General features: G+C 36.8%; 1 protein-coding gene across 1 annotated transcript in view; it reads left to right on the forward strand.

Annotated features, from left to right (window-relative positions):
• Positions 1 to 26886, forward strand: part of Dscam4 (Down syndrome cell adhesion molecule 4) — a 482573-nt gene that overhangs the window by 377286 nt on the left and 78401 nt on the right. Inside the window, exons 5-13 of the mRNA XM_083132205.1 lie at positions 8970 to 9061; positions 14408 to 14557; positions 16775 to 16895; positions 18658 to 18833; positions 20617 to 20758; positions 21085 to 21212; positions 23230 to 23374; positions 24132 to 24283; positions 25895 to 26005. Of these exons, the coding sequence (XP_082988331.1) occupies positions 8970 to 9061; positions 14408 to 14557; positions 16775 to 16895; positions 18658 to 18833; positions 20617 to 20758; positions 21085 to 21212; positions 23230 to 23374; positions 24132 to 24283; positions 25895 to 26005 (1217 nt within the window). The remainder of the gene's footprint in view (positions 1 to 8969; positions 9062 to 14407; positions 14558 to 16774; positions 16896 to 18657; positions 18834 to 20616; positions 20759 to 21084; positions 21213 to 23229; positions 23375 to 24131; positions 24284 to 25894; positions 26006 to 26886) is intronic.

Genomic DNA, 26886 nt, shown 5'->3' on the forward strand with positions numbered 1-26886 from the left:
CGATATCATTCCTAGGTGAAATGAAATCTTTCCTAGACATTTAAACAGGGTGCAATTTGCGATTTTATCAGAGGGGGGACTATTTTTTACCTAAGTATTAAGTATACTTATAATTGGACATTAATTGCTTAAAATCTAATTGTGATATCGAATGTAACACAAACACAACGCCATTTTATGTTAAACTAAGTCAAATTGTAAGAAAATTACATTAGTCAGATGAATGCACGAGATAAATGAGACTCACTGCAGGTTCTATTGGTAGATTTTGGATTGGATTTACAAGGTCTCTGGGCGTAAGATGGGAATATTTGATTGATTGATTTGGTTTATTTTACTTCGCATTTCTGCCACTTTTGGCTAATCGCGAAGATGAGGATGAGTGATGATGATATGATGAAATTGATGGACACTCAAAAATAACAACCATGGGCAGGCCAGGATTCGAACCTGGGACCTCAGGCGTCATAGCGCGCTATGCTAACCCCTCCGCCACGGAGTCCGGCGAGGTGGGAATGTGTTTTGGATTTTTTGTAGATGCGAAAATCTTTAACTGTGACGCGCACATGCTTCTGCTTACATTAAAGTTTACCTTTTCACATAAATGATAAATTGACATGTCATCCTAAAACACACGCATGTATCTGCATTTCATACCACTACATACGAAAATAAACCTTGGCCGGCTCTTCACATTGTCCACCAAAAATTGAAAAGAAAGGATATATTTTTGAGCGTATGGCTTTCCTTGCTACTTCTGAGAGCTGAAGGATTTCGGTTTTGTAAATGTACCGAATGATATTACTTTCAGTACTTGAAGAGCGTCATTAGGTACAGCTAATTATATTACAAATAAATGATTTGTCAAATTTTTCACAAATATTTCAAAGTTAGACTTCTTACGAATTGATTGGGAACCATCTGAACTCATTTTTTTTTTCTTTTTTAATACAACACCCTATAGATGTCTGAGATAATACCAAATACATGGCTTCTAAAAGGCATTGGATGTGGTACACATCTGCCATTAATTGTTTAAAGATATTTTTATGCGTAGCTATGGGACTTTTAAAATTAGAATGAACGGAACTGAAGTGGAACTCTATATAATGTAGTTTCTATATCCAGTGGGTGGGAGATGATTATTGCTGGTTGGGGTGGCTCAAGATCCCCCTCACTCCTGATTTTCCGTTCCGTGAAATCCAAATAAGCCCAGAATGAGGTCCAGAGCTTAGCCTTATATGTTTCAGAATTGTTATCTGATTTTAAAATCTGTTTTTTTTTTTCCTAACAAAAAAAAAATGAAAAATATTTATGCATATTTTGCATTAAATAACAGGACATTCGTGTGTGCTGTTCTAAAAGAGAATATTTCTCATGGCTTCACACTATACCTAGGTATCAAGGACGTTTTTGTGGGGGTCCAGGGGGTCCGGACCCCTTCCCCCCGAAAGACTTACCAAGTAGTGAAAGTAATTTATCAAAATATAATTGTTTAGCATTTGTTATACTCAGTTTCCATCAATGCCAATACCATGCTTGAACAGCGTAACAATTAAAAGTTAGGGTGCGGCAGAAATATCTCCCGGATTTGTGAATAACAAAGCAACGATAGATGTTATGCAAAACTTTATTGCACAGTTGGAAAGAACAAGGTTTACCATTTTATTGCACATTTACAAAGAACAAAATGTTCCAATTATTTTTTGTCAAAATTGCCTCAAGTCACCATTTTGTGTGACATAGTTGACTTTGTTTTAAAATGATATCGTCCAAATGCGGATCTGCACAGTGTACGCATTTCTGAAGTATCGCCCTGAAGTTCTGCATTACCCTCCTAGTCATGTCTGGTCGGTATTACCGCTCTTTCCTGTCTGGTACTATCTTTCAGATCATTGGCTGTCCTCGGCCTTCCTTGGTAAACTTTAGCCTTCAGGTACTCCCACAGAAAGAAGTCACAGGGTGCGAGCTCGGGGGAACGAGTTGGCCATGGAAGGTGACTTCGAAGTGAGATCAGACGCCCTGGAAACATTTCACGTAGCACGTTCATCGATACGCGTGCTGTGGCACCATCCTGTTGGAACCACACAGCCAATTTGCCACGTTCGTTCGATTGCGGCTGCAGGAAGTTGCGTAACATCCATACATAACGGTCAGACGTTACATTAACTGCGTGCCGTCTTCCTCAAAAAAGTAGGGGCGTTCATGGAGTTGTCTCGGTACGTATGGGAAACAAAATGGTAATACTTGTTCTTTCCAACTGTGAAATAAAATTTTGTATAACATCGATCGTTGCTTTGTTATTCACGAATGAAATCCGGGAGTTATTTCTGCTGCACCCTGTATACTCGATGGTTTTCTCCGCTGAACTTATTGGAAGGCAAGGAATTTGGCTCATACGGCTTTGAAGGATTCCAAAGATTTATGCACACTACTAATGATAATATCCATAAAATATTAATCAGGAACTTTACTTTTCGTTAATTGGATCTAACTCCTTTTTTTGTTATTCAATAAGTATTCAATTCTTTTTCTATCTGACATTAAATTCCTTGCCAGGGCAGTTGATTTTGTGCAAATCTTGACGATCTTAACTACACGTACGCTAGATAATGAATACTTGCTGTTATATCTCTATTCTTTTACTATCTTTTACCTATTCATGTAATAATAACAATGCAATATTAATTAATGTACATATTTAATTAATTAATTAATTTATTTAATTACATATAATTATCATAATTATTATTATTGCTACACTTGATTGGACATATATATATACCTAGGTATATATGTGTGTGGGAGGCTGAATTTTGTACCTCCCCAAATGAAAAACGTTCCTGCGCCACTGACTAGGAGAGCATTACTTAGACACAGATAGAACAATCCAATACATTTAAAGCCCTTAATGGATAAATACCTTATAAGGGTAGTAACATTCGGAGATATATGAATCCATATGTAAAGTAAAACCCCACACAAGTACCAACTAATTTCTAAGCATGATTTTGAAACAAGAATATTAAATATTGAAAAACACATGCTTTGATTGATTGATTGATTAATTGATTTGTTGTTTTAAGTCCACTTGATGCAAAATAAGGCTAATCGGGACTGGACCTACAGTTTAAAGTAGGATCCGAACCACTATGTGCCTCCACCGGGTATCGAACAAAGGACAAAAAAACACATGCCTTCGTTTTATTATAGTTTTGTTCAAATTTGTTTAATCTTTTAAAATCCGTGTTTTAAATGTATTAATGTATTAATGGACGTTATGGAACCAAAATAAGTATCTCATTTTCAAAAATTTATTCGAAGCTTTTCAAAATACAACAGGGAGACAATGCTGAGACGAATGTACCTTTATCAATTGAATCATATCATCTTTCATCCTCATATTCGCGATCAGCTAAAAGTAACGGAAAGCGAAGTAAAATAAACCAAATCAATCAAACGATTGAGCAAGAATTTACAAACATTTGGAATTCCCGAAATTTGTGCAAAACAGTTTTCTTTTCTCAATCACAGCCCACCCTCGATTCTTCCATTTTCACTTCTGCTGATCTCTTTCCAGTGTTTTTTCTAACTGAAAATTCTGTTTGGGGTGTCCCCAAATTGCCTTTCCGACCTTTGAGTTCCCCATTTTATAAGGTTTTAACCCTCCTTGACAGGAGTTCAAACTTAGGACCTCCAGCTTCGTAGCGCGTTACGTTCACCACCCTCCACCCAGCGGCCGATGTAGTGTATACATGCAACCTATATGCAGTACTATAAAACACGTACTTAGTGCATAGCGACTGTCGTAATGCTGTTTGGTAAGTATAAGAACAATTATGAGCATCGGGAGGAGAGGATCGAACCGAACCGATCCATGGACCCCCTGGGATTGGCATATTTTATTTCAAGATACAAAACATTTTTATTATTAATAAGAGAAATAAAGTTCAGTTAGTATTCGAACAGAATAACAAAAGTAAAAGTTACATGAGATCGAAAAAACTAGTATGCATTAAAGAAACCATTTATATATACAACCTTGGTGACAATGAAGTTCGACCAGAAAGGAATACGTGATTAAATGCACAGAGGCATAGGCGGTGGAATGGGTGACCCGCAGAAGTGACGCATGTGTGTAAGAGGAGGCGTGTGAGCAGGCAAGAATCGTGATCCCAGCATGTTGCACCCAAGGTCACGTAAAGAACGAAAACGAGGAACTATACGCGTGACATTGAACTTCGACCAGGCACCAGACACATACGGAAAAATTCCAGATAGTGGCGCATTCGACGGAAGCATGACGTCACGGATACGATAAGGGAGTCCGCCGTATATAAGCGCGTGCTGTGCACCGAGGAACCGCAGTGCATCATCACCATGGCCAGGGGCAAACCTATTGATAACACCGTGAGGAGAAGAGTGGTGGAGTTGCAACGCGATGGACTCAGTGAACGGGAAATAGGGCGCCAACTGAACTTACCCAAGTCAACCGTCCACTGCATCATCAAACACCACCAAAATACGGGTACTACAGAGCCAGGTAAGGCCCCCGGTCGAAAACGCCTGCTGAGCGTGCGTGACCTACGGATATTTAGGCGCTATATCCAGACCAACAATCATGTTTCTGTGGCCGAATTACGACTGTGGACTTGAGAACGCTTTCACATTGAAGTGTCAACCAGAACCATTCGCCGTTATCTACAGCGATGCGGTTACCGAGTGTACAAGGCGAAACGTAAACCCTTCCTTTCCATGTTGAACAAAGGCAATCGACTACGGTGGGCACGAATGTACCGGGGATGGACATTTCGCCAGTGGAACAGGGTTTTGTGGACGGACGAATCCATTTTCAATGTTGTGTACGGGAAAATACGGAAAACAGTCATTTGTCGGAAGGAGGAACAGAATGAAGCAAAATGTTATGCACGTCGGGTACAGAAACCTGCGTCAGTGATGGTATGGGGATGCATGACGGCATCTGGGGTTGGCCCACTACACGTCTGTGAGAGCATTGTGAATGTACACGCCTATACACGCATACTGGAGCGGCATCTTCCCATAGTGCGAAGGCACCTGTTCCACAGGCGGCGTCTCATCTTTCAACACGACAATGCCAGGCCTCATACAGCGCGGCTGACAAGAGAATGGTTGACTCGCCATCACGTGCGAACTCTGCCATGGCCACCATCGAGTCCCGACCTCTCGCCCATTGAGAATGTGTGGCGTGTTCTTAAGCGACGTGTGCAACAGAGGGGACCCACGACAGTGGCTGCTCTTATCGCCTGCCTGCAGGAGGAATCGCACCGCATCGATGTGGAATACCTTGAACGACTCGTCCGGAGCATGCCCCGACGCATTGCCACAGTTATTCGCCGACGGGCCGGCGTCACACCATGGTAAACAGGATCCCCTCTAACAGTGGTCGAACTTCAATGTCACGTGTAGATGGACGAAAATGTTTTATTTTGTGTGGACACCATACATTGCTGCGTTGCAGCGGAAATTTATGTTTTCCTTTGTTCCATGTAGCCTGCTAAATAAAATATGTTCAGCATATGCATGTGTTCTCCTTCTTTCACAACGCACTCCTATATTTGTGACTGGTCGAACTTCATTGTCACTAAGGTTGTATATATATATATATATATATATATATATATATATATATATATATATATATATATCATAATCTACCATTTAATCGAAATAATAAATGGTTCCACAGTTTTGAAAATTCCAAATTTTAAGTTTTATGTGAGAGGACAAACAATATTTTTTTAAAATAAAATGTCCAGCTGTCTCTTTTTGAAAGCTTTATTTGAACAAATTATATAAAAAATAATAACAAAAAAGAATAACATTTCGTGTACTCTAACTGTATTAAATGTAAAATATACAATGTATAAACCGTTATGCTGTTCATCTGGTGGATCGAGAATGAAAGTCTCCTCAAGGATATAATAACAACAGCAGTAATAATAATAGCCTAATAATAATAATGAAAATGATGATGATAATAATAATGGAATTAAATCAGATCAGTGTTATGGTATTTTGATTCACATTTTATAATAATATTTATTATTATTATTATTTATATTATTGAAATTTTAACAGTGGTCTGATCCCTCCTAAAAATTTCTGGTCAACCCAACCCCTGCCTACGGCCATATCATAGAAGGAATTGAATTCCGCCACCAAACTGATCTGCCGGAACAGAGTTCCGTTGTGTTCCGGGTCACTTTAAGGGCTGCATATCTAATTATTTATTTAACTATTCACATTTCCATAAAGTGTAAATATTTATTCAATAAGTTCAGGTTTTCAAACGGGTGGCGACAGCACACACCTTGGCATGTATATTTATGTATGGGAGGGTGTGGTTGGGGAGTCATCCCCCAAAGAACGAACATTTGCGAGCTGAAGGAGAAATTTCTCTTTTAACTCCCCCCCCCCCCAAACAGGTATCACTCAGGCACGGACACACGCACAGAGTTACAAAGGTAACAAACATATCACCAGATAAAGAACAAATAATGCATCCCTGCTACTGTTACTGGCACCTAGATATGTGACTCATTCTTTTAGATGTCCCTGGTTGATGTGGATGTGATGTGGGAGGAGTTTTTCTTGATCTTAGCATACACAGTAGTTTCCAATAACTGGATCTCCTTGACCCATCCAACTAGAGCCCACAGGCCATATAGCACAGATTACACACACACACACACACAACACACACACACAACACACACACACACACACAAAGAGGCAAACTTGAAATGAACGATTGCATGAAAATTACTGCCAATACGTATATGCAATAATATGCACTAACGCCTGTAATATGAAAATATAAACTCTAAAACGTTGCCAGAGTATCCCATATCAAGATATATTGAAAGCATGTGAATTTTCCTCAAGATGCGAATGCAAATATGCAAAAATCCACCCACTAGTTATGACGTGAGGGCTGGGGAGAGTGAGGGCGAATGGAGGGTAGTGGAGGGTAAGTGCAACTTCGATCTCGGAGGGTGACGGCGGTGGAGGGCGACATGTTTCAGGGTGAGGTCGGTGGAGGGCGAGGGCGAGAGTGATGTCGGAGGGTGAGGGCGGTGGAGGGCGAGGTCGACTGCGTTCTCGGAGGGTAAGAGTGAGGGGAGGTTGATTCAAAATGAACATCGGGAGATTTAGGCGGCGGTGGGTTGCGCCCAGGTGCCTGCAGTCTCGTGTCACTCCTTGCTTTCGTTTTGAAGCCAGTGGGCGGAGCTTAAGTTTGTCTGCGTAAGATGGCCGCATCTACTTCAACCAATGACTTAACAGACAGACGAACACCGCATTGGCTGCTGCAAGCGCGCGCGGGCTGGAAGGAGCATGGAAGTAGGCTCCAACTACAAAGGAAAACTGGAGGTCTACTTTACACTTAAATACTACAAAACAAACTATAAGTAGCTTTATTTGCTTATGGAATATTATTCCTTCAGGTTTTCTGTCGCTTCTGTTAGTACAGCCGTGTGTTGAGCAGGCGCCATTGCTTCCTAAATCTCATTCAAAAGTACACAAAATTACATTCTTTCTTACGGCGTCTTCGAATGTTTTGGTCTGACTTCTCCGGTTCTGTCACGTGACCCGGCTTCAGGAAACTCGCGCTAGGCTTACTCCTCCCCCTTCATATCTCCATGGTTGCACCAAGCATTTTTTATCCTGCGCCTTGTAAGGTGGAACTTGCCGTACGATCTGGCAACAGACAGAAACTGGAGAAAGTTGTGTTGTGTTTTCAATTGTGGTTTGTTTGTTTATTACGTGAATGTCTGCTTGTCAATTCCAAGTACCTGTACATGCTTTTTGAACTAAAATATGTTTAAAAAACTAAATATTTATTGTAATAAAATGAAACAGCTGATCGAAGTAGGTAATGCATGTGTCGTACTCTCATTTAATATCAAATACGTATTTATCGGCACTTAACGCCTTAGGCAGAGCCCCGACCACCACTTACTTTACACGGAACTTTAAGTGCTAGGTAACGTTAGGCGGACATTGAACAACCGCGAAATGGTGTTAAGTGGAGGATGAGACGTTAAGTGGAGATGGTGCAACCCGCCCTAAGGGAGATTCCATACCCAACCGATTGCTTTCACCAATCGAACGCAAGCTTGTGCGGCCTGTCATGCCCCTATGGTGTGCCTTCCGCTGGACGCCATGTGGAAACTTTCTGTAAACAAAACGATGTGCCTGCGCTTTTCCATAAGTCTGTAAAATAACTGGTTTCACCAGGTTCACGAGCCCAGTTATCTTCGTTGAATTCGTTCGTTTCGTTAAGTCTTTCGGAACGCACTCCATGTTGTCTGTTCAACAAAATGATAAATGTTTATGGAAAGGAAAGCAAGCAAGGTCAATCCAGTTTCTGTATAAATAGTGGACTCGGGACACACTTTTTGCTAATCCCCCACCCCACACCCACACACACACTATAGCATCTTAATGCTAAGCCTTGACTATCAAAAAAAGTTAACTGTCCTTGCGCCCCAGTTTTGACACCTAACCGATACTACTGGTGGACTGAAATCTGAACTTTTCAAGGATGACACAGTATTTTCAAGTCAATATCAATTTTATGATTTGTAAAATAATACAGTAATAATAATAATTAAAGTAAAATATAAGTTTCTATGACTGGAGGGCAAGATATGAAATTACTCTACAACCCCTGGAAAAAGTTCTGAGGGGAGTGTTGTCTGCAGTATATCGAAACATCGAGCATCATCTCTTGAAGAAACAAAAATTCTTATTAATATTATTTATGGTTTTGCATGATTATTAGGCTAATATCTTTATTGATTTTCAAAACATTGACCAGATTAATTTTCTTGATCTGTTTCGTACCAATGCACTGACACCAAGCAGGGCACACAATTCAGAAGTTTTATTTTTCCAATACACACTTATGTGTCTCCTCATTTCAGGTGTCTCGTGCCTAGTTATGTAGCAGAGTATGTGATGGTGACGTCATGGAGTCAAGATGGAAATGTCAACATCTACCCAAACACTGATACAGGTGAGTCAATCTATCCTTTCTTCTTCACTGTATTTTAAGGCACCTGGAGCTTGTCTACAGTTGACTACTTCCCGAAGATCAAGTCCTGTTTGAAACAGCAAATTCCAATACAGGAATAGATTATTGAGATATTGACGTGCTATGCTGTAGATCAGGAATTGATAAATATCTGTATGTATTACTATCTTCTGTAGATCTGCTGAGATGATGTAGTTTATTTTTACATACAGTTCTAAGCAGTGCAAACAAATTTTATGTATGGTGTCAGAATAATATTGTATGAAGATATAAGATATACGAGGGCCACTATTTATATTTTTGAACCTTGGCAACACTGATTGAAGTTAGGCGCGATTTGACGTTTGCACGGAATCCTCTGGCATTATTGACCATAACGTACTTCAAATGTTTTGTCAATAGCTTCATTTGTGTTGTTTATGTTGCCTTGGAGATTGCGCGACAACAATAAAATGGAATTAACTCGTGAACATTTTCGTGCGATGATTTTTTACGATTTTCGACGTGGATTATCAAGACAAGAGTGCATCGATCAACTTACTTCCACATTTGGCGATGAAGCCCCATCCTTTGCCACTGTGAAACGCTGGTATAACGAATTTAATCGTGGCCGCCATTCGCTCACCGACGAGATTCGCGAAGGTAGTCCAAAATCAGTTGTTGTTCAAGAAAACATTGATGCTGTGCAAAACCTAATACTGTCATGTGACATACTGTGAGATTGAGGCAACCATAAGCATTAGTTCCACCAGCATATATAAAATATTACATGATCATTTAGCTGTGAGAAAGGTATGTTCTCGTTGGATCCCACACAATTTGACAAAAACTCTAAAAGACGCTCGCGTCAATTGGTGCAAACAAATGCTCAATAAATACAATCGTGGTGCTTCAAAAGACGTATATAAGATTGTAACAGGTGATGAATCATGGATATATGCATATGAGCCGGAACGCAAACAGCAGTCGACTGTATGGGTGTTTCAAGATGAACCCAATCCAACAAAAGTTGTTCGCGCTCGAAGCACATCGAAACAAATGGTCGCCTGTTTTTTCGGGAAAACTGGTCATGTGGCAACTGTGCCTTTAGAGGAACGTAGAACGGTCAACTCTGAATGGTACACAACAATTTGTTTGCCAGAGGTCTTCGGGCAAATACGGAAAACAAACAAATGCCGTCGGATCATTCTTCATCAAGACAATGCCAGCTGTCACACATCTCGTCTAACAACCGACTTTATGAACAGTCAAAAAATCGAATTGATGGGTCATCCGCCGTACAGTCCTGATTTGGCACCCAATGACTTCTTCTTGTTCCCGAATGTCAAGAATAAATTGCATGGACAACGATTTTCGTCAGCGGAAGACGCCGTTGATGCGTTCAAAAACCATATTATGGAGGTGTCTCAAAAAGATTGGAAAAACTGCTTTGACAAATGGTTCGAACAAATGCAAAAGTGTATTGACCATAAAGGAGAATACTTCGAAAAACAATAAACCAGTTTTCAATGCCAAATTCCTGTTTTTTCATTGTTAGGCTCAAAATATAAATAGTGACCCTCGTATTGAATCACGGGGATGGCTTCAGTCAATTTAAAACTTTGTTTCGTGAAATTACTATTTATGAATCCCAATCTAGGCCGAAGAAACTCAAACAATATTGAACCTTTCAAATTAGATGTAAAAAATAAATAGACAGATACACATGTGTTCCCAAGGAGTGTATGAGAAACTGTATAGATAGATAGATATCATATTTATTTATTAAATTTCAAAATTTATTTTTGCCGTATCTTCTGTGATGAATGGAATTGAAATTTAGTCTTCTTACTCTCTCTCTCTCTCTCTCTCTCTCTCTCTCTCTCTCTCTCCCTCTCTCTCTCTCTGTCTCTGTCTCTGTCTCTCTCTCTCTCTCTCTGTCTCTGTCTGTCTGTAACCTATACCTTCTAACTTTCATCTCGTTTCTATGTAATTTGGTCGTTACTCCAGTGAGCTTATAATCTACTTCAGTGTGAAATCTCCGTAAATTTGGGTCTGTTCTCTTTCAGTTTTAAACACTAAGAGAATGAAAGAAAAGAGAATCGTTGCTTTTCCTGTTCATTATTTTTTCGTTTTTGACCTCAGTATTTCTCCAAGATTTTCACTTTTTGTGTAATTAGCAGTATATTTAGAATTGTTATCAGTATACAAACCGATGTCAACCTATTTTTTTAATTTAAAAATACCTTCTCTGTTACAATATGCTTCTTTTATGCCAATTATGGGTATATCATTGTCATCAGTATTCTGTCATGAATTACATTTTTTGCAGAAGTAAATTGACTTCATCCACATATTTAATGGAAACATAATCCAAAGTTAATGGTCTCCACTTGAGGTTTCACGAAACATAGCATATCCCCTGTGAAATTTTGTGACAACCGCCAGAGGCGAAGCGTCCGGTCATCGGGAGATGCGGCGCTGACATAGCAAAATAATAAAAAAAATGCTTTTTAAAGAAAAAGTAAAAAATAAGTCAGAATACTCGCATATTTGAGCGAAATTAGTCACTCGACGCCATGAAACAGCTAGAAATACGTAAGAGATTCCCTAAGTTTAGCGAGTCGAAAGGAGAGCCCAGTTCTACACCCCCGTGCCCAGCCGTCCCGCTACGTTTCCTGTTGAGTGCAATGGCGTCAGGCGAGCCAACTCATCGCAGCAGGTCTGCGAAACCAAGGCCCTTCGACTGCTTTTCCCCCGCTCTTGAAGGTCTGGTCATAAGAGGCCTTTTTTCAGCCCTCTTGTTTACAAACACGGCAGGCTTTCAGTGACGTCATAATTAAGCAAAAGCATAAATTTTCCCACGGTTAGTGCTAGAAAGAGTTGGGGGTGGGGGGGAAGCAGTTCTGGATCAATTGTATTTCCTTCACAGTATTTCTCCTTTTCAATTTATTTATTTCTTTTGATCCTGCGGTTCAAATATCGTTTTCTGAAAATAATGGTCTTACTTTACAAAACACGAAGTACTTCAATGTTGTTTTGTGTTTACTGTGCTTACGAATGACAAGACTGATCAAGATTTTTGTTCTCGAGGTGACAGACATACTTACTTAGACAGAACCTTTTCCCTAACATATCTTACTTTCACACCAGGGATGGTCAACAACATCAGGATTCCGGAAAATTTAAAATCTCGATTCGGAAATTTTACTGCCCGGATTTCGGAGAGAGACGTTTAACAATTTTTCCATTTTTCGGGTAGAATTTAAGAAAGTTTAGTTTTCCTTATTTTACGATCATATACAACGTAGAAGAAAATGAATTTGGCCATCTCTACTTCACACGTCTGTTATCATCATTATCAATGTAGAAATCCCCCTCCCCTTCCACGGTTGAAAGATTGACCCTGACGCTTGGCAAGTCTTGCGATGACTACGTAAAAATGTAACGCTTCGCCACTGACAACAGTGCTGTTTATAACCAGCAAACATGAAACATCTGGTCTGTACGAGAACAAAGATTATATGGGCAAGATCTTCCCAAAAAGCTTCATAATTTTAGAAGTGGAACATGATGCCAGATAATTTTTGCTTGGTGGTTTGGTCCATGCATGCGGCAATATCTGTGAAATATGTTCTTGTTTATTATTCATTTTTTATTTGTTTTCTAAAACCCTCTCCCAGTTCCTTGTAATTGTGATTAATAGGTGCAGCAATGTGCAAAATTTTTCATTGTTTAACGAAGATATTGCAGTGAGTTTGTATTTTCTGAATGTGTTCTCTCAGAATCCAAACATATGTACCAATGTTTTGTGTGGATTTTTTTAAACACTTATGACCTATACCCTGTCGCAGCTAGCTGTAGAGCAGGGCCACGCATATCGGCAGAGGAGGAGGAAAATCGAGTGGTTAAAGTGCAGCGTTGCCAACCGTACAGTCCTGACCGTACATGTACGGAAATTTCATGGCATGTACGGACGTACTGTCCAGACTTTAGTCCGTACGCTAAATGCACGGCTTGGCAAAATTTGCTCTTGCAGTTTTATCCCTAATATTTCCCTAAGAAATTCTTAAACCAATCGTACGGACCTGGAGATAAAAATATGGTCCATTTGCCATGTGTGTTCGGTATTATCCTTTTCAAAAGTTTGCAACTCTTACAGAGAGAATGGGTAATTCCCGTCGCCCATTACACAATCCCGTTTCTCTCACTGTTCATTGGTAGAGCCTTCTCGCATCACTACTTGCGCAGAGACTTGTTCTCATTCGCCTGGTCTACAGTTAGCTGGTATGGAGTTTACTTCGCCAGAATGTAGTTATATGGTATATCACATAAACTGTGATATGATGGATCATTTCTTTATTACTTTTTGACTCTTTTCTTTTTATGACTTGAATATTGGAGTTGTAATATTATTTGTTTTGTTGTTTATTATTAGAATTTAACACCAGGGTATTATCCGAATATTTTTTTTATATTTAAAAAATAGTGATAAAAAATAATATATATATATCTTCATTTTAAGAGGTTTTTATTTTTCCTGCAAAGTTTCGTCCTGGTTTCCCAGAACATTCTCAAGCTTATACCAAAACAAGATGAATAAGTAACAGGATAAAGGAGGGGGAAGAAACAACCAGTTATGACACCTGAGAAAGTACAGCAAGGTGTAAAAACTAGTTTTACTAGGAAGAAACTAGGCCACAAACTATACATTTCTTAGAAGTGTAGAGTGACTATTCATGTAAGCTTGTGTGTTGTGCGTGTATCTTGCTGTAAGCTTGAGAAAATTCTGGGACCAGGATGGAACATTGCAGGAAAAATAATAAAAAACTTAAAATAACTATATTGTATTATTTTGCATCAACCAAAAGTAGTTAAGCAAACCTTTAAGAAGAATGAAGAAAATAGTGGTTTACATTTTGTGAATTATAACATTTTGTTGGTCGTTTGTTAATTAGAACATGCTGCCTAAAACATACAAGTTAATCAATTTATCTTTATGTTATAGCAAGCACTAATTTCATTACCCCCCCTCCCTCTCTTTCTTACATTTGTGTTACTTCTAATTGTCATTATGTGTAAAGCTAGTCTCACACAACTCTAACTAATTTAGTTCTGAATTTGGTATGGAACTCTTTAGCTTGGAAATTTATCCCATCCTTAAATCTATCCTAAATAGGATGAAGTGATAACCATCCTTAAAAATATCCTTCTGAATTTCATGAAACTATCCAGTGTAGGTACTTTGTAGTGACTCTGTGCATAATTCAAGCTTTAAATACAATTTTTATTGCAGACCAAAAATTATAATTTACATTGCTATCATTTACAGACATTTTGTTCTTGCAGGTGGAAAATATACAGTGTTACCTTCTGGAGAATTATACATATTTGATGCAGGACCTAGTGATGGTTATAAAAGTTATACATGTAGAACAATTCATCGGCTCACAGCAGAAATGCACTCCAGTTCATTTCCTGGGAGGGTTATTATCACAGGTAAGAATTACATGTAAACCCAATCATGCAATTGCAAAGCAAAGCTTTTTAAATTTTTGATTTCATGTTGAAACCTTCACTTTGTAAAATGCAAATGAATTTAAAACATCTACATGAATCAAGCATAACTATTATCTAACTTCTTCTAGAAACTGAAGTAAAATACTTCCTCATTTTAATATTTCTTTGGTCTATTGAAAATAAAAACACTGTTTTAATAATTATCAATTTGTATTTCACAGATGAAATGAATTTATAGGTTGATATTGGGTAATTGTGGCATATTAGTTTATTAGTAAATTTTATGATAATTTAGCTAATTGATAGTACTATTAACTAACCACACCACATTCATAATTATATCCTTTTGTTATCTCTAAAATTTTTATCTCATTACATCCATAGTTTTTAGTGTACTTTTACAATACTCAGTCGGTAACGCATCTGACTACCATGCTCAAGGTCCTGGGTTCGATCCCTGGCCGGTTCAAATCTGGTAACTTTTCTAACGTTGGAAGCGGCCCTGGCACCCACCCAGCGTCGAATAACATGGGTACCTGGGGGAAACCCTGGGGGGTAAAGGCGGTCAGGGGCATAATGCTGATCACATCACCTCCACTCACGACCGGATCAAGAAAGTGTGGGGCGTTACCCCCACACCCCCTATATGCCTTCATGGCGAGGTGCTATGCACAGGGGAGCACTTTACCTTTTACCTTTTTTTATTCTTTTAGTTCTTTAGAATTTATAAAAAAATATAAAGCTTAAGAACAAGATGTGCAGTTTCCTTCACGAAGAGAATATTCTAGGAATATGTTACTTTGGCATGGTTCAAAGCACAGGGGAGCACTTTACTTTAATAACATAGCATGGAGTACATGAATGGAAAGATGAAATTTCAAATAAAGAAAATAAGACGATATTTCTGCTAAAAATTGAGGCTTGATCTCAACTCGAACCTGGGTCTCTGGCATACCATGCCATTGTTCAATAACTTAGCTATCGAACTAGCCCTGGTTTTACCTGATTTTTCACTGTTTCTGTTTTACCTGTGCAGAAAATTAGGTCATGCCAGATGTGCCAAACTGTGTCTTTGACTAGTGAAAACATTCCGTTAAAGAGGTTCATTTTCATTCTCCATAAACGTGGTTTGTATTGAAGTCCACTTTATGCTCAGAGAGGTTACTCAAGACTGAACCTTCAGTTCAGGGTGGGGATCACTGTGAAACGTGCCTCCACCAGTGATCAAATCTGGAAATCCTTGATTGTTCATTGTTAGAGCTACATATATATGGTGAATAAAAGATAAAGTTTTTGGTACAAAAAGTGAGCACAATTTGAGATCAAAAGCTGTATATAAAATGGCCATTTCAGTGTTAAGATGGTTAATATAACCCTATATTTGATTAATATATATATATATATATATATATATATATATATATATATATATATATATATATATATATTATAGTTATCAGAGTATTAAGTTTATTTCTCTCTCAAGAAGTCAATTTTTCCTTCTCAAATATTTGCAGCAGAATTAATCAATCTTCCATGATTTGCATAACTCGCAGGATAATTCAGACTTCAGAAACTCTAAATTTCATGTTTGAAACTGTTTTTGCATTTTGCTGTTCATTTTGCATTATTTTGTGACAAAACATGGTAGGAAAATACACCTCACACCTTTCAAAAACATGAAAAATTTCCATTACAGTGTGTCAGAAATGTAATGGGCATTCCTCTATTCATTGTACACAAGAAATACATGCGGATTTAAGCACATTTGTTGGTGTCATTTTTAATAGGCATTATCTAGCTTGCTTGCATCTATCACATGAAGAGAAATGGATATTCTAAAGTACATCAGAGGTTTTTCCTCAATATTCAAGTGCATTTCGACAAAATTCAAATAAATGTGTACCTTATGTGAAAGGATTAAATGTATGAGCAGCTCAGCAGTAAAAATTTAGTTAACATTGGATGCAGTTGCTGTACAATAGTGACTGGAGTTCCTTCAGTAGCCGCTGGCAGCCAAAAATACACGGCAACAACTAGGTAACCCATGAGCCACCATGTAATGGACCAACTTTCACTTGCGTTTTTCCTCAGTTTCATACTTTTGTGGGTTATCAAGTTCTACTCCCGAGCTGCTCATATATAATATTGCTCCTAGAAAAAGAGCTATAATATTATTTGTTATAAAAATTTCAGAACCGAAAGGAAGTGTTCACCCACGATTAACTGTAGATAAACATGTAGCTAAGCATGTAAAGGAAGGAGACGATGTTACATTGCCTTGTGTTGCTCATGGATTCCCAGTGCCAACTTACATGTAAGTACTTGATGCTAGACATGCTTCTGTTTTCACTAACTGTTATATTATAATTCAAAATTTATTAATAAACTGAAGTAAAAATATGCACATATTTGTGCATGCACATGTGGATACTACTACCATCTTCCTATAATTGAGAGAACTAATTCAACCAAACTACTTATATGAAATAGCTTGTGGTACTAAGTTATAATATAGTCTCTGTGTGCCACAAGGTTATTTATTTCATGTAACTGGTTCAGTTGAAATTATTATTGCTGCATTATTTGGCATGTTACTGCCAAAATAAAGATTCAGTATTAATTCTAATAATAGTTCTACAGGAATTGTAACTTTCATGGCCACATGATTGAAACAAGTGTTCTTGGGTTACCAACCAAGTTAGATTTCTCAAAGATCTTGAGATGTATGTTGAACAATTAACTTGGAATTTTGATTGTTTATCAGATTTTTGTATTTATTTTGGTAGTAATGATAACATTAGATCAACAGTTAATTCCAGCAGTGTAACAGTTCTTATGGAGATACTTCTTTGTATTGTGATGGGGGGCGGGGGGGGGGGGCAATATGAAGTGAACTTGAATTTTGCTCTGAACATATAGATTATTATTGATACGTAATAAAAGAAAATATACAATAACCCGCATAGCACATATAACACAAAAATAAGTAACTCTTATGGAACTCTTATGGCCATAAGTAAAGTCACTTATGTGGTGCACCGTACATAGAATCACTTCCATTCCTCACTCACACACTGTTCTTCCTTTAGATGAGGAGGGGTCCAGGTCTCAGCTTCCTTTTACCTTCCTCTAGGCTGGCTGATGTTCCGGCTAAAAGCTTCGTAACTCCCTTAGTCCTCTCGGCCAGGGTGGAGTGGTATAAAGTTCTTATCTTCCACTCACCATCGCCACCTGCACACCAATCACACTTCACCTACTTCTCTCCTCCAAAGCACCGGCCTGCATCCCTGTATGCACATTCACAAAGATTTTCCACCTTCTAACATCCACCCTCACTTCTTGTTTCCTGTCCTTCCAAAGATGCCAAAACTTCCCCTGTGTCCTTGCAGTGTTGCCGTTTTTTTTAGTCTTGTCCAGTGGCTCTAACACACACACACAAACTAATAAACCAAAAATAGAATAAAAATAACAAAAATAACACCCTAGCCAGTGTGACTTGCCTAAGGGGCACAGTTCTCCCTCTCCCCATGCCAAGCAAGGGACTGGGTGCGACCTTGAAGAAAAAGGAAATCCTACAAACTTCTAAGTGATAAAAGAAAACGAAAAGCCAAAAATATATAATAAAAAACTAAGTTTAGGGTGGTTCTACAGTATATATCTGCAAAGTTATCATTCTTAGCACATTTGTTGTTTTTTTATATATATTCTTCTGAACTTAGCTCATTAAAAATTCATACATACATACATATATATATATAATATTTACAAGAGAAACAGTGTACACAGTGGAACTCCAATGTTTGGTTCCTACCTTTTATATTTTCCCAAATTATATACACACATATATGAATATATATATTTCCATATTTTGCATTTCATGTTTTATAACTCAGCCCACCGAAGAAAATATAAACAAGTTATATTGCATATGGTTCATGCTCTTCACAGTCAATCTGGGTTTATATTAGGCACTATTTACCACCAATAAAAGTGGATGTAAATGTTTAATCACTAGACAGTAGCTTGCATTTGACAAATACATTTTTACTCACAATACTTTATGTGTTCAATTATAGATGGTTCAAAGATGAAAATGGCCAAAGAATGATTGTTCAGTTGGGTGATAGGATGCAAATGATGGCTGGCCTTCTGATGATTCACAAGACTCGCTTAGAAGATCGTGGAAAGTATATATGTTTGGCAAATAATTCTGCTGGGGAAGAAACCGCACAAGTTATTCTTACAGTCAAAGGTATGTGGATATCTTCACAATGGCTATTTCATTGCAAAGGAACCTGTATTCTGTTCAAATCATTAAATTTGGTCTTTATTTGCATTTGAATTTTTGTCTAGTAGAGATCGATTGATATTTTTTTTTTCTAATACTGCTATAAAACTTACTGATAGAATTAACCAACATTCTGTGTATCTGATATAAAATTGCAGATTTTATCTTAAATACCTGAATGGTTTATTCACATCTTTAATTTATTACGTAACTAGCAGCGGCTGTGGCTCTGAATTAGGTGAAGGGCAAGTAGGAACAAAGTGGCATAATAGAGAAATGTAGATCAATAGTTACACATTCTTATTAGAAAATGGGATTTCTAACAAAACACACACTAAATGTTAGTGTATGATTTGTTAGAAACCCCCATTTTCTAATTAGTATGTGTAACTATTGATCTAATTTTCTCTATTACCCCATTTTCTTCCTACTTGCCCTTCACCTATTTCTGAGCCATCAGCCACCGCTGTAAGTAACCAGATGGGTTTGCTTCAAAAAAGAAACTGCATATTTAAATATTTACTTTATAAAACTACATTGAATATAGATCATATCTTTAGGTTCATAAAACTACTAACAAATGGCAGAATTTTATACAAAATTACAGTATATTTGTGAATATCAATGTGTATATGCTTATGTCAGTAAATACCAATATATAGTGTACCAAATTAATCGGTCCATTGCTACTATCTAGTAATTGCAGTTGTACTTTTAATATTTTTGTATTCTAAATATTAATGTTAATAATGACTATAATAATTTGGATTTTGAGGTAGTTGTCGATGTTACTTCACTTATCATAATGTATAAAGCATTACCTGTAGTGGTAAAATGTTAAGTGATATCGATGTTTCAACACCTTGACACAAGGCCCCATAATGAAAACAAGACAGTTTTAACATGTATAAAAGAAATAATAATTACTGGAAAAATATGTTTTAACTGCCTGATCCTGATAAAAATATTGATTTTAAATTAAATGTTTTTCTCATTCATTTCTACATTTCTCTTGTGTTTTGTTTATCAAAATGTTAATTGTTTTATAAAGTGATTGATTACATATGTTTAACAATACATCCTCATCATGTTTTTCAATTATACTGCATCACAAATTTTGCATAATATGTGATTTCCATAGTTTGTTGTGAATTTGCCATGTTTTTTAACTTATATATTTGAATTCAATTTCGTTATGACAAACTTATATATTTAGCTGTGTAAATAACAGTGCAAGAATCAAATCTAAGTTGTTATTATCTTCACATTTTCAACCAAAATATGTAATAGATAATATGTATGTTTCTTTATTGTTTCCAACAAGGTTGATACTGTATTTTGTACATAAAAATTAAAAAAAGAAAGACAATTTTTGGAGAAAATAACGTGGAAGAAAATAAAGGTTCTTAGTATGTCATGTATAATTGATGCACTGTCCTTGAACAGTTGAATTTCACACATGCCAAGCAGTAAATACAGATTTGCCACCCACCTTCACAATCAGTTAGAACCAAAATTTTACATGCTTACGTCAAGAACAGTAAGAGCTTATAAAATATTACAGATGTGGAATCAAGTATCTAAGTGTGAACCTATACAGTTATTGCCACACTTACCTTCATTCCTTTCCCGTTAATACTTTGAAATTTATTTTGAACAGAATTTCATGATTCACAAGATTTCATCAATGCAAGAAAATATATTACAAAAGCCAGAAGTAATTACTCAAAATTTATGTTTGTTTCAGCCCCCTTGACAGCTCATATTCAGCCACAAAGCCAAGTTGTTGATGTTGGGAAACAGGCAGTTTTTCACTGCATAATAGGTGGCCATCCTGTTTCTAGAGTTAGTTGGTATCGCAATGGAAAACCACTGGCCAATGATCGAAGGTACATAATATGTGTGCATCACCCAAATAAGTATCCATAACTGCTGTTAGACTTTAACTTTTTTGAGATTATTGACGCTAAAGATTGTCACTACATTGTTTGCATTTTCTTTGCAAGTAGAAGCATTTGATATAGTAGCTCTAGAATTGTTAAACTAGAATACCTATTAGAAAATATAACCATGATAAACTTACACTGTGTAAATTGCAGTAGCTCAGATAATTAAGTTTTATACCGCTGTGCCATTACACAGCTGATTATCATTAATGGTCAAGAATATTAAGTGAGTTAATGTATGAATTATAACAAAGAATTGCACTCTTTAGATTTCAGATCCACATTCCAGAGACATTGAGAGTAGACCCTGTTGAGAAAGATGACCATGGAATGTATCAGTGCTTTGTCAGCAACGAATGGGATATGGTGCAGGCCACTGCTGAGCTGCAGTTAGGAGGTACTATGGCATTTCATTTAGAGGTTTAGTATATTCAGCCATAATTAGGATGCATATATGCAATTTAATTTTCCTTGCATGACTAACCAAATTTTCACAAGAATGAATGAATGATTTGATATATTTTACTTTGTTTCTACCAGTTTTGGCTAATTGCGAAGATGAAGATGGATGGTGATAAGATGAAATAGATGAAGCGACAATCACAAACACATATGGACAGCACACAAGACAAGCCCCATAGAGGATTATACTGGCTATGGGTTCAGACGCCATAGCCTCACTATTGTGCAAAATGCAGTCCAGGATGTATATTGTATGTGGAAGTGAGGTTAGCATTTGGATGTCTTGATAAAGGGTCACACTTTACACCTGGGGTGTAATGGCCTGTCAATGCTCCCAGGAGTTTGTATCCTGCCTAGGGACAACTCAGCATTTAAAAAAGGTGACTGTTCGCTGACAGGAGATTGGTAAATTTGATTTGGTTTATTTTACTTTGCTTTTCTGCCAATTTTTGCTAATCGCAAAGAAAATTGGTAAAGAATGCATGCTGATGTCTGAATGTATAGTGATGTCAGGGGAGAGGAAAGGACAGCTTTTGAGATAGACAACAAAGTGAAAATGAATTGAGGTGTTTATGTGTGTGTGTGTGTGTGTGTGTGTGTGTGTGTGTGTGTGTGTGCGTGCCTGCACACGCAAGAACCCTAGGGAGGATACCACAGGGATGTACACCATAACAGGTATGTGTTTCCAGAGGGACATATCCTAATTTTCACAAGATGATGATATATTATTCAATATCTGTCTGTGAGTATATGTATCTTGTCACAATAATCAAGTATATTAATGTGATTTCAAAATTTATCATTCTTATTTTTTTTTTAATTGTAAGATATTTAAAGAAATGCTTATGCTCAGAAATAGAAAAGTTTTTGACACTTTGCATCATAAATATGTACAACGTTGAAATTATATATGCACTTGATGTCCGGTTTACTAAGAGACACCAACTTACTTGACACCAAGTCTGTCAGCTGGAATAGCCCATCTTTCCTACAATCCAATAATAACACTGTTGGGAAATGGTGAAAACGTTGTAGTCAACTCTCATTTGTGAGCTTTTGCCTTTTCCGTTGACCTGCAAAATTCCTGAGTCATCTCTGACTCCTGTTGTCCACCTTCATTCTGTGACCATAAAATTACTTGCCGTCAAACTTTTTTTCCTTTCCTGTTCACTTATGTAACTGTGGGCCCAGAAATTTCCATCAATGTCACAGTTCTGGAAGTGACAGCACTTGAAATCTTTCCGTAACCAAAATCACATAAACCTTGCTTCTAACTATTTTGCTGATGCAACCACTATCACGGTGTAGCTTCACTATATGTTGGTACCAGTGGTGTGCTGAATGGAGGGGGGGTTTGATGGGGGTTATAACCTGCCCCCTTGGCCCAGTATTACAAAAATAAATCATCAAAAGTAGGAAAATATGACAAAATGAGAGCTGACTACCAAGAAAAAGTATACATAACCCCTCCCTTTTGAAAATCCTGGGCACGCCACTGGTTGGTACCAATGTGTCATGTGAATAAAACTAAGCACTTACCCATTTTTCAACTTACTTTCTCAGTGGGTGGGCAGGTGCTCGCATTTTGATATAAACAAAAAATGGCTCATTCTCAGAAATTGCTTATATGTATATTCATATGAAAACTTAACACATGCTCAAAACTTGAGCACCTGCTTTGTTCATAAGAACTTGTTCATTTCTATTAAGATGATCCATTGTATCACCTGCATGGTGGAACTGTCTCCAATAAAGTGGATGTTCAGTGCATCCAGAAAGATGTAACTTTATTCTGCAATAAGGTACAGCACTAAAGTTTTCTGCTACATATTCCATGTCTATTTTGGTTGAAGCTCACAGGAATTTTATTTAACAATACATCGATTGTGCCAACTCAAACTATTAAACTTTGTGCCACATAATTTTAAACTGTTGTATGATTAATTTTCCAGATGCAAGTCCTGAACTTGTGTACAAATTCTCAGAGCAGACACTTCAGCCTGGGCCTTCCGTGTCCCTCAAGTGTGTTGCTACTGGAAACCCACCTCCACAGTTCATCTGGACTCTCGATGGATTTCCAGTTCCAGATAATGATAGGTAATTGTTTTTAATTTGTATTTTTTGTTATTTTATGTCACTTTTCTGCCACTTTTGGCTCATCCCGATGATAAGAATCTGTAACGATCAGATGAAATTGATGAAGGGACAATCACAAATAACACCAAATGTCCAGGCTAGGATTCGAACCCAATAATTTTGGTGGTGAGTGAGATGGAAAGTTGACCACTAAATGCTCTTGACCATTGACCCCACACAATTGTTTTAAAGTTAAAATTACGATATAATGGTGTTATTTCTTATGCTTGTGCAACTTACAATGTTTTCGTTCAGTTTAAAGTAATATTTATTTGAATATGCCAGATGAGGAAATTTATCTGATTGGATGCATGACAGGTTTAAAGCAACAAAAGATGAGGATGAGTGATGATATGATGAAATTGATGAAGGGACACTCACAAAGGATACCCATGCCCAGGCTGTAATTCAAACCTGAGACTCCAGACACAGTCCTCATTGCATGCTGTGCTAAAAACTCTGCTACAGAGGGTAGCATCCTCCCCACAGATCTGTGCTGTGTGAATGTATATCAAGGGGGAGATACTCAAGGTCAGGCTGGTCATGAGCTTCAGTCAGTTGTATCTATCAGCAAGGGGAGGTGTGGGGGTCTGACATGGTGTATAAATTGAAATTTTTATGGGAAAGTAGGGTTTGTTCATTCTATATAAGTAATTCTAAAAGTTTTGTCTGTGCTTCAGATTTATAAAAATGCATTTCCTTTATCTTGCTTTTTTAGGTTTCTTGTTGGACAGTATGTAACAATTCATGACGACGTTATCAGCCATGTGAATATTACCAATGTCCGAGAGGAAGATGGTGGAGAATACACATGTACTGCAAAGAATATGGTAGATCAGGTCTCCCATAGTGCCAGAGTTAATGTTTATGGTATTATTTTTCTTGTCTCATTTTTCTCTGTTGCTACTAATGTGAAATGCATCTGCTTTGAATTTCAAAATACCATTTTTGTACTAATATTTTATTATGTAGAAGCTGGAGATGGAACATTATCAATACTGTATTAGCATTGGCGAATATTTTCATATTGGTATATCAATAAACTTGTCAATAATTTAGTTATTTGTCAACTTTTAGCATGATATTTCATGTACTTCCAATAACATGAGAGCTTGAGTTTATCTACAGTAATTCCTCTAAGGTAATAAATATAATAATATTAATATATTTCCCTCCTTTTGATGTAAATGCAAAATTTTGGATATTTATAACACATGTCGGATGAGAACTTCATTATCTATCATTTTATATTATTGAGACAATGTATTGTGGTTCAACATGTTCAGTTATTGGTAAGAGAGTGGGGCTTCTTCCCATCACAAAATGCATGATTGAAATTGAAAAGAAGGAGAAAAAAAGCTTTTAATTTGCATAGCAATAAATGAAAAAAACTTTCTATGTAACTTACATTTCAAGTTTTGATATTGACCAATTATTTACAGTTCTTAATCTTTTCAAGATTAGTTTATTTCAGTGGACTGCTTCATTTATGTTTTGCAGATTCTCGATTTTGTTGCTTTCCTGGTCCTAATAGAGAGCAATATAAAGTTTCTCTGCATATTACATCCCTCACCTTAAAAGTTTTAAGCCTAGAGCCCATGAAAATCATAAATTATTCATTTTTTCACTTTTGATATTTTCAATGCATGTAACCTCTTAAGAAAATATTTGAAAAATGTCTGAAATATAGATGAATATTGCTGGATGTAGAAACCTTGATTTTATACAGCTCAATTGGGTATTTATAAATATAATGAAAGCTCTATTTCACATTACTGGATTTTACATTTTCCCTCCTCATATATTTTATTTTTCTAGTCCCAATGAAACTAAACTTTATAAAATTTTTCCAGATTATGCATTTTATTTAGTTACAGTCACGAGAACAACATATAAGCAAGGTTCCACTGTGCATATGTATATGTGTGTGTGTGTGTATGTATGCCTTAGCAATATACTTTCAGTGTCAGTTTAGTTCTTGTAGGTCATTAAAAGGTAAAGGATGTCATCATTCAGCACCCTTACAGATAGACTTACACAAAATGATAATGGATAGGGTATTTGCGAAGAGTGTATTCTGTTATGGAAGTACAGAAACTGGTAACAAATGTATGGAAGTATGGTGATTCAAACTCATGTATTTCAAGACCATCTCATTTTGCAACTACGAGTTATTTTCTGCTCAGTGTTGAAGTTTTTTAGAATAAATTCTATCAAGTGATCTTTAATTGTGATAAGATCATCACAGCCTTAATGTTGAAATATTCCATTAAAATTTGAAACTTCCACCATGCCCAGAACTTGTAATACATAATCTTCTACAGTCTGGAAATATTTTGTAATGTATTTGATCCTAGATTTGAGTCCAAGTCAGAGCAGAATCATTTTCAGTATTTTTTCAAATCTAGAAAAGTATGTTTTATTCCAAGTTAATTTGTACATGTTTCCATATTAAAATTTATCCAGTCCTCTTCTTTCTAGGTCTTCCATTTATCCGTCCAATGCCAAAAATAAAAGCTATAGCTGGGAAGGATTTAATAATAAAGTGCCCCGTAGCTGGCTATCCAATAGAGTCCATCACATGGGAAAGAGGTATTTGAAGTAGAGTAGGTATAGGTTACATTTCAACATCATTCATTGTACAGTCAACATATGCTTTACTGTGCCATTCTAGCATTCCCATGTGAAACAGAATTGCATACAAGCAAACTGAGTTACTACAATCTATTTTTCATTTTAACACTCATAATAGGAAAGTAGGGACAAGCCAATGCTAGTTATTTTATCAATACTAATAGTGATACTTGAGCGCTGTAACTTTTAAAGTTGTTCAGAACAGTTACACAGGGTGACCAAAAAATGGGTAACTGAAAGTATTAAGTGGTCAGTAGTTTGGTTAACTTTTCTGGGTCATTATGTATAATTATTAAAATATTAGTAATAATCTCCCAGATTTTTTCTAACAAATATTTATAGATTCACTAGAGAGTTATTTATAAACTAGACTTCCTTATTCGGAGCCATTTGGCCACAAGGATTTCATGGAGTAGTTCCGTAGTGCACAGTTTTGTAGTAAGTAAATCACAGATTCATGTAGGCTCGATTCCCACCATGGCCAAAAAAAAAAATGTTCACCTAAAGACAAGAGAAGAGCTGCTACTCTCAAAATGTACTATTGAATAAGTAACAGTAAAAAGCTCTGACATGTCCAATTACTATTGTATGTTATAAGGCCCAATGTCATTAACATTTAGATCACTATGTTATTGTTGTTTTTCTTGTAACTCATGAAATTTACAGAATAGTAGAAAAAGCCATTTTTGGATATATTTTTAAACATTTCAAAAGATATAATGAATAACATATGTCCAGGATAATCTACTCTACATATATCAATATATTTAGATATAATGATAGATATCAAGAAACATCTTCACATTTCAACTTACAACTTAAAACTTACTTTATTTTTC

Source organism: Lepisma saccharinum, chromosome 1, assembly GCF_977018435.1.
Source record: "Lepisma saccharinum chromosome 1, izLepSacc3.1, whole genome shotgun sequence".
Lineage (NCBI taxonomy): Eukaryota > Metazoa > Arthropoda > Insecta > Zygentoma > Lepismatidae > Lepisma > Lepisma saccharinum.